The sequence below is a fragment of the Neomonachus schauinslandi genome, chromosome 8, assembly GCF_002201575.2.
Source record: "Neomonachus schauinslandi chromosome 8, ASM220157v2, whole genome shotgun sequence".
Taxonomy (NCBI): Eukaryota; Metazoa; Chordata; class Mammalia; order Carnivora; family Phocidae; genus Neomonachus; species Neomonachus schauinslandi.
This window is the reverse complement of record NC_058410.1, coordinates 62,711,558-62,732,304: the sequence shown is the minus strand read 5'-3', so window position 1 is coordinate 62,732,304 and position 20,747 is coordinate 62,711,558. Positions and strand designations below refer to the sequence as shown.

Sequence of the window (20,747 nt, the reverse complement as noted above, 5' to 3'; positions counted from 1 at the left end):
AAGTTTGTGGTGAAGTTTACTGTTGTAGGACTTAGAAATAAAATGGAGTAGTGGCGCCTCTGGTCTCCTATTGAAAGGGGAAACATAAGCCCCCTTTCCCTAAAATATCTGCTAACCATGCTGTTTCTGTGATCTACAAAATTGTGAAATATACTTTGAAAAATAAAATCTGGTTCTTCTGGATTTTCTAAGATTACTTCCATCACACGCAGAATTTGGAGACTATTATATTATTCTTTGCAAATGTTCATGTCCCCCAGCAAAAAAAAAGTGGTTAAGTGCAGAGCCTTACACGCAGGAAGTGAGTTCCGGAAGTGACAACTCAGCTATTTGAGTGAGGGCCACAGCTCCATCAGAACAGAAAAAAAAAAGAACTGACTTCCATAATAAAGTACCGTATTAATTCACATCTCATATGTTAAGCAGCAATTTAAATGTGGTGGATTTGCATATTAAGCATTAATTTTTGAGTCACTGATAGTTTTCTTTTTATTAAAAAACAAAACAGATTTTGTTGGAGCCGGGCGTGATCCAGGATGTGCTAGCTGCTGGCAGTCACCTACAGCTGTTGGAGCTTCTCAATTTATGTTCCCACTATCTCATCCAGGTATGTGAGCTTGCGTCCTGCTACTGAGCCCTTCCTATCCCTTCGCCCTGAGGTCATTAGCTGTACCTGCTGCTCCCCGACCTGTGCCTAGACAGGAATAATGGAAGTAGGGGCGATGTGGCTTGCGATGGTAGAATCTCTCCAGGACATGGGCCGAGAGGCTCCCAAGGGGGCAGCTGCAGCTCTCCTGTCCTGTCCCAGGACCCCCAACCCAACCTCCCTGCCCACCCCAGGTCCTCGCTGCCCTGGGGCAGCAGAGTAACTCAATGACCACGCTCCTGGTTTATTGCTGGGGCCCCGGAAGATGACACTGGGAAGGATCTTCATTTGAAGCAATGTTGTCTGGCTGCAGGAATAACAGTCCCAAATGCACAAAAAAGTTGGATAGTCACTGAAGATTTCAGCAACAGTAGCTAATATATCACAGTCATATATAATGAAGTACCACATGAACTTTTCATGCAAAAAGTGCTGGAAAAGGGGTAAGTGATCTGTGCATTCTTCCCCTGGTTTGCTGGGATGATCAGGAAGGGCTCTGGGAGGGGGAGGAAGAGAAAACGCCCATCCTCTGAGCACCAATGTTTCACGGTCAGTCCTCCTAACATCTTTGCACATTTTTATAGGTGAAAAATCAGGGATTTAAAAGGTACCCAGCTTGCCTGAGGTGATAGAGCTGGTGAGTGATAGGCCTCTCTGATTCCGAAGACCATTTTTTCTTCTTGGATAAAAACTTTCTCGTTCATTAGGAAGACACAGGACGTCTTAGGCAGACAGTATGGCTGTGAGGCTTTTATTTTAAGGAGTTAAGTACTGATTCCCTGTATTGGGAGCCTCTTATTTCCTCCACTGGCATGACTTTTTACTTGTATTTGTTACAACATTATAACAACAGTGAAAATACATTTTTAACAATGACAAATCCATACAATTTAATTTTACTATCCTTGTGCATATGACATATTAGTAAGTATAAAAATCCTATTTGTTTTCCTGCCCCATTATTTTATTTTCTTCCTTGTTATTTTCTCTAATTCTAAATAGAGCCATATTATTGACTTCTGTCACTCAGTAGGTCGTTTCTCAAGCTCTTTCTCATGTATCATGTTATTTCGTCTTCCTGGCAACCTTGGAAAATAAGAACCAATGCTTCCCTGCAAGATAGTATGAGGAGTGCCAGTCACATTCACCTGAGGAGCAGTTCAAACACAGTATATGAAAGTTGTATCATTATCTCTGCACATTTAATCTAATAGTAAATGTTTAACTATTATCATCTGATTTTCCTTTGTTTTCCCCTCAATATTGTTGGGTGGTATGGGAGAGCTGTTTTTAATCCCTTTCTGCAAGTAGCAAATGGAAATAACAAAGAAAGGTTACAAGACTTCAGAGGTGTGTGTTTGACTTGTGAAATTGAAATTACTTTTATTTGACATTTTTACATCAAATATTGCAACTTGAGCCTTCAGCATCATCACCTAATTCACTTTTTCCATGGCAGGTAATATTCAATGATGTATGTTGCCAAACGTTTGGTTATAGTGCTCGTTATCGTGATTCATGTTAAAATGGTGTGTATTTACAGGTGTGTGTGTGTGTGTGTGTGTGTTTACCTACACCTATAATTTCTATAAACAAGAATTGCAGATGAACATCAGAAGTTCATGGGTATTTTCCCCTATCCCATCAGATGAATTTGTTGAGATACCAAGTGACTTGTGTACTTTGGAACTTAATTTTTGCAGTTCATTATTTTGTTGAAGGAAAAATGTAGCCTGTGTACAGATATATTTTGTGGACAGTTTGCTTATTATTAGCCTACTTGATCAGTGGTTGAAATTTTCACTTTCTTTTCTCCAGTGTTTTCATTTTGTTCTTTCATGGAACTTTATTTTTCCTTTTTATCGACAATGTTGTAAGATGTCCAAATTGTGGAAGAAAACTTTGACTATAAGAGAATCAAGCCGTGTGTATGTAGAAATCTTCATTATGTCTGTCTCTTGAAAATACATTCCCTTCCTCTCTTTTTTAGGATTGTAAAATTTCCAAACTGCGTTGGTCTGCTTTTATATTTTGATATAGTCTTGTAACTATATCTGTTTACAGTGTTTTGGTATTATTGCTGACCTGATTCTTAATTTCATATGGGACCATTTTATTGGTTATATAAAAATGTGTTTTGTTAAAATGAAGAATCTTTAGTGCTTAAAATATACTTAGAAGTGCCCTATCAGGGCTTCTGGGTGGCTCAGTCGGTTGGGTGTCTGACTCTTGATTTCAGCTCAGGTCATGATCTCGGGGTCCTGGGATTGAGCCCCGAGTCAGGCTCCCTGCTCAGCAGGGGAGCCTGCTTCTCCCTCTGCCTCTGCCCCTGCTTGTGTGTTCTCTCTCTCACTCACTCTACCTCTCAAATAAATAAAATCTTTAAAAAAATTAAAAAGTAAAAAATAAATAAATAAATAAAAAGTTGTGCCCTATCAATCAAGGGTAACATATTTTCCATTCTTGTTCAGTACTTTGTCCACCTAGGAGTTTGTGAAGGCATTCTCCCCTACTAAGATGTCTGGTCCTGTTTGTTATTCTCAAATTACCACTCTTTCTTTGGTTTTCTTCCAGAGTTGTAAAAGGTAGACCTCTGCTCTGATACCTCCTATTGTCCTCTGGCACTCAATCATAGCTGAGGAGAACCCCTGGGTTGACACTCTCTGAGTCTCTGGGCCATCCTCTGTTACCTTGGCCTGAAACTCCTCTGCACAGGTGTAAATACTGGTGCCCCCCAGCAAAGGGAAGGGACACCTTGAGGCCACTGTGTGCTCTCCTTTTTCTTGCCTTTCCTTGGGGAGGCTGCTGAGAGCAGGGGCCTCAAACCGCAGGAGCAGTGCCCCTCTGTTAGCGAGGATAGCCACTGAATTAGCCTCCTACACTGTGGAGCCTTCACCTTATTCATTTTTAGTCCCCTGGCCCTCTGGATGGCAGGCCCTTGTGAACACACAGATTCTCAGCACAGGTCGTATCCAGTCAGTTACCAAGCTGAGTTGATTCTACCTCCCAAATACCTCTCAGACCTGATCCTTTTCTTTATCGCTAATGCTCTTACCCTTTTGGGGAGCTCTCATTGCTACTGGCTATAGATTGTAGTGAGTTCCTCATATCCTCCTGAGGGGTCTGCTTGTTTCTAACCTTTCTCCATGCCAAACCATAGTCCCTGGAGCCTTTGTTATCTTTCTCAGGGTAGGGAAATAGCATTTGTCGAGGGCCTCTCCATACCAAGCGTTTTGGTTGGTGATTCTCATTTTCCCTCTGCTAAGGAACCCCTTAAAGCAGGTGAGTATTCTTTCCTTTTTACAGATGGAGAAACTTAAGTTCAGAACTAGGCTGTTGATCCAGTGGAAATACCAAAGAGCTCCCCTGGTGACCATTCTGGAGCATCCTTAGCCTCATCTTTGAGGCCATGCTTGTTCCTCCCCAGCCTCCTCTGCAGGCTTAGTGCCTTTCCTAGCCCACTGTGCTCTGGCCTCTAAGGTGACCTTTCATTCTGGGACTTGCCATATTAGGGGAGAAGGCTAGGTGGCAGGCAGGACCTCTCAGTCCCCTTCAGATTGTACCAAGGAGCAGAAGTTGGGAAAACATCACACCCGCACACACTCACCCCCTCCCCCACCCTCTCCTCTGCTGATGCACCTGTCATAAGATGAGTGGAGCTGGCCACTGGACTTTGTGTCGTAGGCCCTGAAAGTGATGCATTAGGAGATACACGCTTTGCTGAAAATGTCTTTTTTTGTAGTTAGCTTTCAAAAAAAACCAAAAAACAAAAACAAACTTTTTACATTTTGTACCACTTCTCCCAAATAGCAAATAGTATAACCTATTGTTTAATTAGCAAGTGGTTTTTGCTTGTTTGCCGAGTATCAGCCTTTAGTATGATATGCAATTTAAATATGTTGGCAAGAAAGAACGGTCATGTACACTTTCTAAATAAGGCCACGCAAGTGGTGACTGAACTCCCCTGGAAAGAACACGCAGTATCTCTTCCTAGGCAGTAGGTGGCAGTGTGAATCCACCAGAATTAAGTAGTTAATTTAAGGCAAAAAATCAGAAAAAATGAGAAGAAAAATTATTTATTTTGCTATATATTAGTCTTCTGACCTAATCAGTAAAAAAGTCATTATTCACACCACACTGGGCAATATGCACTGTAATTTTTAACAAATAATAGGAAACTGTTAATGTGTTCACAGGAAATACAGTTTTGTCTTGGGCTGCCGTGGTCATTTATCACTGCACTTTGTGAAATCACTCATTTGTTCTAATTTGAATGTAAATGACTCTAAGGTTTTACAAATAAGGTGACAGACTCACATAAATGTAATTGCAGGGTTCATCTCCCTCTTTTTATATATCACTCATTAGGTTATGAATTAAATACATCGTATTAAACCAGGGGCATGTCCAATGATGATATTGTAATGGCAAATTACTCTGTGCTATTAGAGGTGTATTTTTTATTCATGGACATTAATTTGTCATTAAGCGGCATTAGTTTAGCACTTTTATGTGAAAGACGTGACCTGAAAGAGGAGACGTGCTGCTGTGATGGGAGAGGGAAGGGACATGTGCGCTCTAGGTAGAGTGTTTTATCACCACAAGGAAAACAGAGGAGCATTTGTTTTATTATTTTTTTCATTTGTTTTTCATTTGTTTTATTTCCTGCTTTTATAAGTGTAAAAGATCATTTCACCAGATTGAAGGTGTTGTTCTGCTTACGGTGTGCACCTTTGGATCATCTAGTAAAGCAAAGCCAAAATTCTTACTCTGAATCATTCCGAAGCCGAGACCATACCCAAGTGGGAGAGAGCCAGCATCTTCCCGCCCTAAATCTCCATCCTCTGTGACTGATGCTTATTAGTCATCCCTTGTCTTCATTTAGTTTTACGCTAAATGAGAATTAAGTCATTTTTCTCTCTTCAGTGAAGGTACAAAGCCTTAAAGAATGTTATTCTCTCATGAGGGTAGTAGGAAGAATTCTGGATATTTTGTTCCTTTTTTTTTTTTTCCATGAATGGCGATTTTACTGTTCTTTTTCTAAGAATATATTTTTTCCGCTTCCAATTTTTGAGAAACACCAGGTCCTTGAAATAGCTTTCCAGAAGCTGCAAGTATCCAACTGCTGTTTTTACATCCATTTCCTCATGGGTTGATGTGGTTGGAGAATGTCTTACTGACCTCAGTACGGCAGGGTTCTCGAAGGCCGCTACCAGGCCTAACTCCTGTGTGTGTCTTCCTTCCCTTCTCATCTTTCATACTGAGCCCAGTATGTGTATTTGTCAGCTTGGGCGGCCATACCAAAGTGCCCCAGGCTGGGTGATTTAAACAAAAGACATTTATTTCTCTTAGTGCTGGACGCTGCAAGTCCCAAGTCAGGTTCTGGTGAGAGCCCTCTTCCCCGCTTGCCAATGGCCTCCTTGCTGTGTCCTTGCATGGCACAGAGACAGCAGGCTCGCTGGTGTCTCTTCACGAAGGACACTAATCCTGTCACGTGAGCCCCACCCTCATCCACTCTTCTAACTTACCTCCCAAAGGCCACATCTTCAGATACCATCACATGGAGACTTCGAGCTTCAACACAGGAATTTTGGAGGGACACAGGTCAGTTCACCGCAGTATGTATTGAGGGAATGAATGTGCATCCCATTCAGTAATTTTGTCCTGCCTGTTCAATATTGAGATTTTATATTATGAGAGGAAAATACATTAATAAGTCAGTCTTTCATTAGTTTTACTCATTGAACACATTTTTGCAAGCTGAAAATACTTTCTGTGGGGATTGCATTTGGCATGGAGGATCTTGCATATTTTACAGTATTATAATAGGGTTGTCATTTTTTAACTAAGTAATACTACAATGACTTATAGAAGGTTATCTCTTCCAAACAATGTATTATTATAATTTTAATGATTAAATTAACAGTATCTCCTAAATACATAATATACAGTGGGTGTTCTGAATAGAATCATTTATCTTCAAGGTTGAGAAGAAGTTAGAGCTCACGTTCATTTTTCTCCAACACTGAGCTATTTTTTTTCCACATTAGATAAGACAGATGATTGTATCAACATATATATTTAATATGCCTCTGATCAAATACACCAACCACATGCTGCTTCATTGTTCACCAGAACTGATACTCTTGTATTTGGAGAAAGTTGGAGTACAAAGTTTGGAAAATGTATTACAAATGGTTTCATCTTCTGGATATTTTTTAAATCAGTGAAAATGATCAGAAAGGGTGGAAATATATCAGTCCCAGTTAATCATAGCTAACTACTGATTATTTGTGCTAATCAAGAGTGTTTGCTATCTGGCACAGAATATCATATTTGCCAAATACCATTTATATTTGGCTCTAATATATATCCTAACGTCTTTTAGTAGCCATTTTAGGATCCTAGTTAATTTTTTCATATGCTCTTAGGTTGACTTTTATTCCCTAAGTCCATACCAAAGGATGTCAGTAGTAACAGCCCGGAGGCATGCTGGCTGGCCAGGGAAGTCATTTTGGCATTTTAATTTATTATGTGGATAATCTGAGGTTGACTCTATCATCCTTGTTTGTAAGTTTTTAATGAGAAGAAAGATTGTCATGAAGGATTTTTCTAATGCTAGTAATTTTTATTCTAAGTTAACTATCGCTAGCTGGGCCAGTGTCCTGGGATCCAGCCCTGCATTTGGCTTCCTGCTCAGCTGGGAGCCTGCTTCTCCCTCTGCCCCTGCTCGTGCTTTCTCTCTGTCAAATAAATAAAATCTTAAAAAAAAAAATTAATTAATTAAAATTACTTCCAGCATATTTTTCTCAAAAGTAAAGTATTTCCAATGTTTTATTAATGCCAGAGTTCTGAATCAATGCACAAAGCAAACAAATATCAATCTCATTTAATTCTATTTTTAATACTTGGAAATTAGGGGCATTACAAGAAAATCTGGGTTTCGTTTGAGATAGTCATCCTCCCACCCACCCTCCACCTGCAGATCTTCCTACCCATAGTTAAGTGTCTGCCCTTTTCTTTAAGGCTTAACAGGCTTTCTGCTCCTTACTCTACCAGGTAGCTTCTGTGTTTCCCATGGTTTCAATGTCCCCTTCTCCACTGGCCCCTTCCTTTCGTTTTTAAAATAGGATCAATAAGATGGGAGAAACTTTTCTTCCTCTCTCAGTATCGCAACCCTCTTCCATTCACTACCAAACTCTGATCAGGGCCTGCACTTCCTTATCTTCCATTCATTCTTCAATCCTATTGAACTCAATGCTCTGCCTCATTACTCCTCAACAGCTATCCAACAAAGGTCCCAAAGCCGCCTAATTATCAAACACAGTGGGCTCCTTGTGGTGTCTTAATGTGACTGCTCTCCAGCATTTCCACACTGGGAGCTCCACTCTCTGCTACAGTTTTCTTTTCTCAAGACTCTCTCCTAATTCTTCTTTTCATTCAGATCCTATGTAAGCTCTCCTTTGAGGAGCTCCTTGACTCTCCCTCAGGGCACAGTGGCTCCACGCTGGTGCGCTTTGCTTACCATTGCTCTCTTTCATCCACATGCGGAGGGCTACTCTATTGCAGTCTCCTCTCCTGAGCTCCAGACCTCTGTGCTCAGCAAACATTTGCACTTGGCCTCCCACACGCGCTTCATATTTCTCTGTACCCAGTTTCACACACCTGCTTCTCCTCCCCATCTTTGTTAGGGACCTATCATCCTGACAGTAACCCAAACCGGAAACCCTGGTATAATCTTACACAGCTCCATGAATCCTACTAAATTTTATTAGGTTAGCTTCTTAAATAGCTGTTAAAGATGCCTTGTTTTTGAAATCTTCATTATCACTGACATCAGTCACGTCTGGATTATCTTTCTGGCACATTCCTGCAACAGCTCAGCTGTGCCCCCTGCCTGTTATCTAATGATAATCAATACCTTGCTGTACAATCTAAGTTACTTTTATGGCCCACAAAACAATTTATTTTCCTAAAACCCAAGCTGGATCCCTATCTCCTGGTTACTCAATAGGTTTCCAGCCTTGTTCTTGTTCTTTTTTTTTTTTTTTTTTTAAGATTTTATTTATTTGACAGAGACACAGCGAGAGAGGGAACACAAGCAGGGGGAGTGGGAGAGGGAGAAGCAGGCTTCCCGCTGAGCAGGGAGCCCAACTCAGGGCTCGATCCCAGGACCCCAAGATCACGACCTGAACCGAAGACAGACGCTTAATGACTGAGCCAACCAGGCGCCCCGTTCTTTTTCTTTCTTGTCTCCTTAATGTGTTCTATTCTTACTGTACCCAAGAACAGCATGTTTAATCATCTCTGGGCTAACTGCCTAATCAGCATTTCCTCTTGGATATGCCAGGGCACATGAGCTTTCTGAGTGTGAACCCAAGCCAGAAACCCAGGAGTCATCCTAAAATCATCCATCTCCTTGTGCCCCACATACGCTGTCACCAACTCCACCTCTTTAATTTTCTTAAACACACTTTTTTAGAGCAGTTTTAGGTTTCCAACAAAATTGAGAGGAAGATACAGACATTTCCTGTTACTACCTCTGTCCCCGCATATGCATAACCACCCTCATTATCAACATTCCCCACCAAAGTGGTACATTTGCTATCATTGATGAACCTACATTGGTACATCCCTATCACCCAGAGTTCTCTGTTTCCATTATATTGTTCACTCTTGGTGTTATCCATTCTGTGGGTTTGGACACATGTATAATGAAATGTATCTGCCATTATAGCATCATGCAGAGTAGTCTTACTCCCCTAAAATTTTTCTGTACTCTGCTTATTCATCCCTCCCTTCTCCACCTCAACCCCTGGCAACCACTGATCTTTTTACTGTCTATATAGTTTTGCCTCTCCCAAAATGTTGTATAGTTGGAATCATAGAGAATGTAGCTTTTTCAGATTGGCTTTTTTTGCTTACTAATATGCATTTAAATGTCCTCTGTGGCTTTTCGTGACTGGATAGCTCATTTCTTTCCTTTTTTTTAAAGATTGTATTTATTATTTATTTATTTATTTATTTATTTATTTATTTATTTATTTACTTATTTATTTTAGAGAGAGGGAGCACAAGTGGGGGGAGGAGCAGAGGGGAAGGAATTGGGAGGGGGAGAGAATCTCAAGCAGACACCGCACTGAGCATGGAGTCCACCGCGGGGCTTGATCTCAGGACCCTGACGTCATGACCTCAGCAGAAACCAAGAGTCTGATGCTTAACTGACTGAGCCACGCAGGCGCTCTGATAGCTCATTTCTTTTTATCACTGAATAATATTCCATTACCTGGATGTACCTCAGTTTATTTATCCCTTCACCTACTGAAAGACTCTTTGGTTGCTTCCAAGTTTAAGCAATTATGAATAAAGCTGCTATGAACATTCGTGTACAGGTTTTTGTATGAACCCCCTTAATTTTAAATCTCTCTCATTCTTTCTCTTTCATTTACTAGTACTGCTATCTTAATTTGAACTTTCATTATTTCCTGGACTAAAGAAACTTCCTGCTACCCAACAAACCTGCCTTTACTCTTGCTGCACTCTGGTACCTCCTTCAAACTTCTGTTTGATTGATTTGTAAAAAAAATAACCTGATTATGTCGCAGTCGTGCATAAAATCATTTATTAGTCAGTGGTTCATCACAGCCTAAGGATAAGGTTTATTCCTCCTAATTTGACACACAGGTCCCATCTTTATTATGAAACTTCCTATCTCTTTAGCCTTTTCTTGTTTTAAACAATTTACTACCCATGTGCGATGCTAGTCATTATGAACTTCATGCATTTCTCTGTACCTTAAACTCTTTTTATGAAGCCTCTTTCTCCATGGATTATTCTTCCTTCGTTTTGTCACCTTATGAATTCCTCTTTAAGTACTTTGCTCATATGTTATCTCCTCTTCCAGAGTTGCCTGGTCAATCCACCTAGTTGAGTCAAATTTCTCTCCTTTTCATTCATTATGAGTAGTCTTCCAGCGTGCTGATCACACCATATTGTTTGTGCTGATTTACTTATCTACCTCCCCATGATATAAGTTCATGTCCCAGAGTTATGTGACCTTGGGCAAGCTACTTAACTGTTTTGCCCCCACTCCTCATCTGTAAAATATAGATATGGTATCCAATATACAATCTACCTCTTCGGATGTTGGAGGATTCAATGAGATAATGCATATAAAGTATCCTACCTGCAGTAGGCGCCCTAGAAACTAGAACCAATAGAATGGAATGCTTCACTTGTGAATTCCTCTATTAGTTCTACTGTTATCTTCTTACCTGTTTCCCTCACTCTTATCTTCCTTCATTCCTGGAAATGTCACAACTTTACTACCTATCTTCAATTGACAACATATTGGACAAGTCTGTTCCTGAAAATTTTGAAAATAATCACCATTCTGTAAAAGGTATTTTTTTCTTTCAGCCACTTCTCTTTGATTTTGTAGAAGGGCATGCATTCTTTTAGGAAAAAAAAAGTTGCAAATAATTTAAATGAACCATCAGCTTTCTCCTTGCCTCTGAATTGTGAAAACAGCACACTGAAATTGTACTTTAATAAATAATAAAATCAATGCTTTTAAAAGTAGCACATTACATTGGTATAAATGCTTTGTAGCTAGAGCAGTTTTGTTTTATTGTTTCTCCTGCCCTTCCCGTAAATAAAACATCTTGCCCCTTTCTCATATACAGAATCCAAGAAAAAAAATGGAAAAAATCCTTCATTTCTAGATTAGTGCATAGTAGCAGCTTAAAAACCCATGTTTGTTTGCAATTCTTCTACATGTGCCATGAAAGCTCCCCCTGATAGGAACATCTTATAGTGTAGTTGCATGGTGTCCTGAGATCTCCTGAATAGGGAAAATGAAAGCAGTGCATTTGTTTAAAAGAAGAAAAATTAAATTATTCCTTACTAGGAAACTGCTCTTCACGTGCCCACCTCCCTCCAGCTGTCTTTCCTTCCTAAACTTCTCCCTCAGCCCTTTCTCATTTTCTATCCACAAATGTCCTTTAGAGCCGTTTCTGGCCTTTTCCCACATTGGGGGATGTGTGCTCAGGTCCTGGGAAAATGATTGCTTGTCTGTATCATTAATTCAGTTCTGGGTACTCTGGCATCAGCCCCATACCTTCAGTATAATGTTTGCTCACTTCCAAGGCTGGGATGAGGAACTAGGAATTAGTTCTGCTGCAAGAATATACATATGTACATATTACATACATACATACATACATACATACATATATATGTATGAGTTATTACATATGTAGAATCATTCCTTTCTTTACTCAAATGCTCAAATGCATGCTATGTATTAGTGATTCTTAAACTTGGCCATATGTGGGATCACCTGAATGGCTGGTTACAATGGACTCCTGGCCCCACCACCAGAGTTTCCGATTCAGGAGGTCTGGCAGGGAGACTGAGAATCTGCGTTCTAACAAGTTCCCAACTGAATGTGATGTTACCGGTCTGGGACCACAGTTTGAGAACCAGCTTTAGAAGCTGTTGCACCATGTCACATCAATTACGTGCCCAGTAAATCACTGCTCTTTGGATTTCAAAAGCATCGTCATATTTAGATAAAGTGAAACTGGTCCTAGTTTTTACTTACAAAATGTCGATGTTATGTATCCTTCACAGCGTCCAAAATATAAAAAGTCAAAACAGTGCAGATTTGAAACAAACAAACAATAAAAAACCTTCCAATCCTCATTTTTATGGATAATAATGACTAAGTCTATGTGGATAACTGGCAGATTGTCAAAAGTCTGCAGAATTGAGCTAACTTTCACCACTCTGATTTTGTGTACCAGAGCTAAGTAAGGAAATAGATCATAATTACTTCTATGTTGTTCTTCAAAAAAAGTTGATTGTTACTGAAATTTTCATTGTAAAGCCCTACTTGCACAGATAGACTATTTTCAATTAAAGAAAGAAAAGTATGTTACATTAAGTTCCTCTCTAGTCCATAATTCAGTGGTAATTGCTTGATGTGCTGAGCCAGCTTTAGGAAACTTTGCGATAGCATTTTGTACCACATGGTGATGGGGGCTGGAATTATTAGTTGTTGATGTGGCCATGTCTCTGTGCTTCCTTCCTGGATTTCCAGCTTACTACAGACTTTCCCAAGGAACAATATAAAATTATTCATGAGCCTTGGATATTATGCATACAACTGATTATGAAAATGTATTGGTAACCTAATTGTGGAATTCCTCTGTTATACACCACAAATATATTTAAATAGGTCTTCAAAGACTCCAAGAATTAGAGCATGTTGAGGTTTTTTTTCCCTTGTAGTTTTTTCAATTGCCGCTAATATTTTGTTTTAGTTGAATCAGATGTATCACATACATATTTATATAAATATAAGAATATATGGTTGCATACAGTTGTCCAGATACATGTTAATGTTTATATACAAATATACTTCTATCTCTCTGTATATTTATGCAGAGATAAAAATAAGGCATACCAGATAAAAAAAATACCTGCTTTTATGGTATTTTATCATATCACAAGTAATCTGGGCTGCATTGTCAATGAATTGCTCGTTTTTTCTCTCATAAAAATTAACTTTAACCCATTGACCCTGACGTAAAATATTATAGAGAAAACTCACAGATCCCTTCGCATACATGATATCCATGCTAATTTTTTTTTTCCTACAAGATTCATCCCAAGGCTATTAAAATGTTTGGGTTTTGTTTATTTGGTTATTTGTTTCAACATGTTCCAAAGGCCAGCCCTTCCCCGCACACCCACAACAAAGCCCTTCGTGCTGCTTCCTCGACTCCTGGAGTATCGTCCTTCCCTGCAGCACCAGGTCCTGTGATCAAGTAATACCTTGATTTAGAACTAGGTTGTAATCCAAATAGGAAACAGGTAGGCTCACAACTGGGTATGGTGCCTTGGATATTAATGGCCTGGCTCAGCAGAGGAATTTCTAAAGCTGGCTACACTTTTTTTGCCTTAATTATGCATTCATTAAAAGCTTTTATACCGAACAGAATAAAGTAAATATTTTTTGATCTCCATAGTATGCTCCCAGACTGTAGATTTGCACAGCAGGGTCTTGATAATCTGAATAAATTGTATTTCCCCAAGGAGTTTGTCTTTCAAAGAAGGTCATAAAGAAATGTAGCTCTTCCATCCTTAGATTTCTTCATGTGCCTTTTCTGTTATGGGCAATATAGAACATGGGAACCAGAGTATATTTTGGTAATACATATTTGGTGATGGTCCAGTATAATGTCTCAATCTGTTCTCCTTTATCTCTGGTGAAGTCTTTCTTAAATACCAAAGAAATGAATGATTTTACATGACCACTATGATTCTTTGCTGATACTTGTAGAAAAATTAAGACCACATTAGACATTCGAGTGTTTTCTTCCCTTCACCCAGGGAATAAAATTTTTGGAATATGTAAAGCTATGGTTTAAGCACTGTTAATAGCATTTTAAAAAGAGTACAGTAATAACAAGATAGCTACTGTATGTTGAGCATCCTCTAGGTGGAAGACATTTGACCTGTACTTTTGGGAGTCCTTACAACAGGTCACTTTGCCATTTTTTAGTTGAGAAAATTAGACTCAGAGAGGTTAGCCATTTGCTGAGGCCATCCAGATGAGTCAGCCTCAAATCACGGGCTTTTTCCACACCTCCCAACTGAAGATGCAACCAGTTCCTTGTCACTGCAACTTAAGACCTAGTAAAAGAGACAGGGAAAAGATAAAATTATAAACCCAAACAAATATGCACAACCAGTTGCGCTTATAATTTTTCTGAGTCATAAAGAGTAAGATGGCAAAACACCTGATATTGACGGATAGCCTGAAAATAACATATGATTGTGAAAAGTTTAGGCAATAAATTTTCTCTTTTGGGGCTGCCATATTTATCTCCAGGGTGGCTAACATTCTAGGCATGTACTTTAAAAATGTTTTAATTAAGGGTGCCTGGGTGGCTCAGTCAGTTAAGCGTCTGCCTTTGGCTTAGGTCATGGTACCAGGGTCCTGGGATCAAGCCCCACGTCCGGGCTCCCTGCTTGGCGGGAAGCCTGCTTCTCCCTCTCCCTCTGCTGCTCCCCTGCTGCCTGTGCTCTCTCACTGGCTCTCTCTCAAATAAATAAATAAAATCTTTTTTAAAAGTCTTAATTATTTAAATATTAAAATATTTCATAAATGTATTCAATATTTAATAAAATATTTAAAATATAAATATTTTAAGGAGCAGGAGGATGTATGTTTTATTGTAAGCTAAGAAATGAAAGCAGCAAGAGTTGAATTTTTAAAGGTCTGACATTCTTTCTTACCTATCCACTATGCATCAATCAAAATTAAGTAGCTGTAAAGACAGAGAGGAAGATCTAAAGTACAGATACAGTCTATACCTTTATGCACAGCTGGGGAGAAAAGTATGTAACCACGGCAAAGGGTTAAACAAATGATACGAGTAGCTCCTGTGATTAGAAGTAAGAAGAGGGGACAGTCCTTCCAACTAGAATGGGCTGGCTTGCTGGCTTTCTTAGGAAGTGGAATACGATCTTGGCTGTCCCTCCCTTCTGTACCTTCCCATCTCAGAAGGGGAAAAGCATATATAATACAGAACTTCCCTTTTCTTACAAAAACTTCTTATTTTTATTTTTTTAAAGATTTTTATTTATTTGAGGGAAAGAGAGAGTGAGCGAGAGAGAAAGCACAAGTGGTGGGGGGTGGGGAGCGGCGAGTGGCAGAGGGAGAGGGAGAAGCAGACTCCCCGCTGAGCAGGGAGCCCAATGTGGGGCTCGTTCCCAGGACCCACGATTCACTGTAGAAGCTGGGCCGGATGCCTCTGACATCACAAGTGGGCTTTCCACCATATTTATCAGTTATATGAAAAACCTGATGTGTGGTTTACATCAGGAGAGAATTACTTATGCTCAGATCAAATATTTGAGAGCACCTTTCTTAGTTAATTGTAGGAGATCTGTTTATTTGCCCAACTGTAAAATCATACCTATAAAAAACTGTCATTTCCTCTTTCCATTTGAAGAAATGGATGTGCTTTTTAAAAAATGGGTTGCGGGGTGCCTGGGTGGCTCAGTCAGTTGGGTGTCTGCCTTCGGCTCAGGTCATGGTCCCAGGGTCCTGGGATCGAGCCTCGCACTGGGCTCCCCACTCGGCAGGAAGCCTGCTTCTCCCTCTCCCCCCCCCCCCCCCCCCCCCCCCCGGCTTGTGTTCCCTCTCTCTCTTTGTGTGTCTCTCTCTGTCAAATAAATAAATAAAATCTTTAAAAAAATGGGTTGCTTTTTAAAATTCATAATCCAACAAATATTTTCCAGTTACAATCTATGGTAAAGGCATTATGACTGGCCTTGTACAGGATACAAAAGTCATAAGATGCAAACCTATTTTTACTAGTTTACTAGAAACATTTTTACTGGTTGGAAGATATGTGGATGAATAGCTTAGAGACAAGTTAGTTGGTATATTACAGGAGACTTGAAGTAGGAAGCATTAGGATTCAGCCAGTGACAAAGGGCTTCATATTTATTATATCTGACTTGGTACTTGGTCTGTATAAGAAGCCAACACAATGTTTTAATTTAACTTGTAGTTAATATTGCTAAAAATCAAACCATACTAGTTTTATATGCACAGTGGGTATATCAAGCTATTTGGGTTAGATTTGGGAGTAATTTTTTTTTTTTTTTAATTCTTGACTTCCATAACAAGGGTGGCTTTTCATTTCAGGGGTTCTCAAAATATGATGTAACGTCAACATTTTATAATAAAACGTCAAATTTCAAATATGCTATTACATGATGGTCATAGAAACTGCTATGTCACCTGATCATCTTTTTTTTTTAATATATATTTTTTATTATGTTATGTTAATCACCATACATTACATCATTAGTTTTTGATGTAGTGTTCCATGATTCGTTGTTTGCATATAACACCCAGTGCTCCATGCAGAACGGGCCCTCTTTTTTTTTTTTTTTAAAGATTTTATTATTTATTTATTTTAGAGACAGAGCACAAGAGGGGGGAGCGGGAGAGGGAGAAGGAGACTCCCTGCCGAGCAGGGAGCCCGACGCGGGACTCGATCCCAGGACTCCAGGATCAGGACCTGAGCCGAAGGCAGTCGCTCAACCGACTGAGCCACCCAGGCGCCCCCGAACGTGCCCTCTTTAATACCCATCACCAAGCTGACCCATCCCAAGGGAGTTTAGCAATAGGCTTCAATCTGCTCGGAATTGTTAAATAAAGAAAATCTTGTATGAACTTTGGTCACTAATTATTAGTATTTGCTTATTTGAGATAGAGAGAGAGGCTTGCTAATACAACAGCAATCGCTATGCTGCAGATGAGGAGAACCCCACCAGGGGACATCAGGAAGGCTGATACTCATCATTCTCTTGCTTGGGAAGAGTGGTGGAAGGACCGTGGGGGCTGCCCTCGGCCCCCAGACCGTCCTCCTTCCTCCCACCCATGTCCTCACCACCAAACAGTTTGCCTTAAAAATGCAATCACATTTGAATATAACCCCAAATAAAACAGTATTTGCCTTTTTCATGCCTTCTTTTCCCCACTACCATCAGTAGTTAATCTGGGGAATAACCATTTTAGTGACTTAATTAGGGGACTAGACCACACAGAAAGACTGAATTTGGGGAATATATAAGGTTTAAGAATTATTGCACTTGAAACACTAGTGTTTATTCCATAGCTAGCATAGTTTTGGGGACATATTTTATGGCTCTTCTTCTGTTATTTAACTTGTCATCCACACTATAAGAAACAAATAGAAGGGAAGAGAGAAGCCAAATAGCCCGAAACCGAAGGAAAATAAATACTATTTTAAAAGATTCCCCAAAGAACAACAATGTATACACCATAATTCTGAATAGAAACTAAATTTCAAGTGAGAAGCAGTGTGACTGAAATGAAACCTTTTTAGAAAAATAAAAAAGATTGTCCTTTTACTCAAGAGAGTTTCTTGTTGCTGAGCTATGATTTCCATTCAAAATCACTGCCTCTACCTGGGTGCTTGGATTTTGAAGTCATAGAATGTAGGAGAATGGTGACAATCTCATAATTAGGACAAAGTATCATTTGCAAAGGTACTTTGATCTGAATAGCCAATTGATGGAGGAAATAATTCTCTCTTGGACCAAAAAAGAGATTTTGGGTGGATTGCAATATTTTTTTTTTCTCAGCAGAGCTGTTACATTGTGCGCATCTATTAACACTTTCAACTCCAGTCATGATGACCAGTTTTTCCGCTTGGAAAACTGAATGGCCACTGTCTTTGGCTTTGTGTGTATGTGTAGGAAGGACAGAAACAGAAGGGAAGTGAGGGAGGCCAATGAGATATGAAAAATAGGCTGATTTGAATGATGTTCAGAATTGGATAGATATGTTGGAAAGACATGGCATGTTCTGTTTTGCTTGGTTTTAAGTAAACAGAAAAAGCTCATGGACATTGTTTCATGTGTGTTCACCACCTGTTCCCTGCTAGATACCCAGGGCACAATGCAATCCTTGGCACAGGGAGCTTAGATTTAGTAGAGGGAGGATGATCTACAATCAAAGGACACTTAGAGAGACAAGTGCTGTGTTAGAAATATGCAGAGGGTGGGGTGGTGGCACAAAGAAGGAAGTGGTCAGTTCTGCCTGAACCAGGGAAGCTGAAAAGAAGAAATGGGTACATTCATTCAACAAGTGTGGCTTGAGCCCCTGCCATGTGCCTAGCACTGTTTTAGGCACCAGGGATAAAGCAGTGAATAAAATAGGTCCTTCCTCTCATAGAACGTACTTCTTGGGGCTTGGGGGACAAACACATTATAACTAAGTATTAGGCAGGTAAATGCAGAAGATAATTACAAATAGCGATGAGTACCTAAATCAAATCAAATGGAGTAATGTGATGGAGGATAACAGGGAAAGGAACAGATCAGGAAACAGCTGTAATGTTATAGTTCCCGAGAACAGGGGGGCACGGAATAGCCTCAGGAAGACAGGGGGGAGCACCTGGGTTGGTCAGGAGGTAGAAGGAACGAGGGGAAAGCATGGGCAGGAAGCCTTTATTGTGGCTTCTGCAGGAAAGGCAAGACAAAGCAGGGTAGGCAGGCTTATGATTGTCTAGTTTGAATACTTCAAGCAGGCTCTGGGACATATGGGTTGTCTGTGATTGTCCAGTACTCGGCCCTGGGATGATTAGGGAATATTCCTAGGGGAATATTGCCTCTTGGGGTATAGGAGCCAGATACAAGGTGCACTCTTGAGCAAGTTGTTCGCTATCTCTAAAAGCTGACTAGTCCTGGGAGGGGCAGTCTCTCCCTAGTCAGCGACACCCCAAATGCCAGAGCATCAAGAATACTAAAATGAGAAAATGCAGTTAATTCACTTCCCCACCCCACCCTTTGCGAACATCTGCTCTTCTTTGAGCTATCAGCTCCATGTGGCTTCTCAGAGAAGACTTTACTAACTTTCCACTCCAGGTCAAATCACCCATTATGGGCATTTACAGCCCTATATTCTACCCTTTGTAGCCTTTACCTCAATTATAATTTTTCATTTATTTGTAATATGTTTTGCTCTTCCAATAGAGCATACACTCTGTGAGGCCTGGAACTTGCCTATTTTTCCTCATCATTATATTGCCAATGCCTGATGTGGTCCTACTTAGTACATGATGTGAAACGTGTAGCCCATTGAAATGGCTGAAGCCAAGCCAGGGTGGGTGGGATTATTACCCTTTAGGTTAAGAAGGTCATCAGGGTGTGGATCATGGAAGGCTATGTGGTTTTACAGAGTTTGACCTTTAACCATAAGCAAATGGAAGCTCACTAATGGTTTTTCTCTGTCTCTCTCTCTTTTTTTTTAAATTGAAGTATAGTTGACGCATAGTGTTACATTAGTTTCAGGTGTACAACATAGTGATTCAACAAGTCTGTGGTATACTGTGCTCATCACAGGTTTAGCCACCATCTGTCATCATAAACACTGTTAACAATACCATTGACTCTATTCCCTCTGCTGTACATTTTAGCTCTGTGACTTATTCATGCTATAACCAGAATCCTAAAACCCTCACTCCCCTTCCACTATTTTGCCCATCATCTTACCCCTCTTCCCTCTGGCAAGCATCAGATTGTTGTCTGCATTTATGGGTCTGTTTCTCCTTTTTGTTTGCTTATTCATTTGTTTTGGTTTTAGATTCCACATAGAAGTGAAATCATATGGTATTTGTGTCTGTTGGATTTGTTTCACTTAGCGTAACACCCTCTAGGTCATCCATGTTGCTGCAAATGGCAAGATCTCATTTTTTTTATGGCTAAATAATATTTCTGTGTGTGTGTGTGTGTGTGTACCACATCTTCTTTATCCATTCATGATTGTTTCCATATTTTGGATATTGTAAATAATGCTGCAATAAACAGAGGGCTGTATATATCTTTTCAAATTAGTATTTTCTGGGTTTTTGGGGGGGGGTGGTTAATAAATACCCAGTAGTGGGATTACTGGATCATATGATATATATATGATATCTCTACCTTTACTTTTTTGAGGAACCTCCATACTGCTTTCCACAGTGGTTGTATCAATTTATATTCCCACCAGCAGTGCACAAGTGTTCCCTTTTCTCTACATCCTTGCCAATACTTGTTATTTCTTGTCTTTTTGATAATAGCGATTCTGACTGGTGTGAGGTGATGTCTCATTGTGGTTTTGATTTGCATTTCCCAGATGACTAGTGATGTTAAACATCTTTTCTTGTGACTGTTGGCCATCTGTATGTCTTTTTTGGAAAAATGTCTCTTCAGGTCTCCTATCCACTTTAAAATCAGATTATTAGGGTTTTCTTTTTTTGTTTTCAGTTGTGTAAGTTCTTTATATATTTTGGATATTAGCCCCTTATCATATATATCGTTTGCACATATCTTCTCTTCAGTGGGTTGCCTTTTCATTTTGTTGATGGTTTCCTTCACTATGTGAACTCTTTTTATTTTGGTGTAGTCCCAACACTTTATTTTTGCTTTTGTTTCCTTTGCCTGAGAAGACATACCTAGAAAACTATTGCAGAGGTCAATGTCAAAGAAATTACTGCCTATGTTTTCT

The 20,747-nt window shown here is 39.8% G+C and overlaps 1 protein-coding gene across 8 annotated transcripts in view; it reads left to right on the top strand.

The window, feature by feature from the left end:
• KLHL32 (kelch like family member 32) overlaps positions 1-20,747 on the top strand; it is a 210,781-nt gene that overhangs the window by 85,530 nt on the left and 104,504 nt on the right. For 6 of the 8 annotated variants that reach the window (XM_021693407.1, XM_021693401.1, XM_021693404.1 and 3 more), the window contains one exon: positions 509-607. The exons of the other annotated variants lie outside the window; for them this stretch is intronic. In XM_021693407.1, coding sequence (XP_021549082.1) covers positions 509-607 — 99 coding nt within the window. The remainder of the gene's footprint in view (positions 1-508; positions 608-20,747) is intronic. 8 annotated transcript variants of the gene reach the window in all.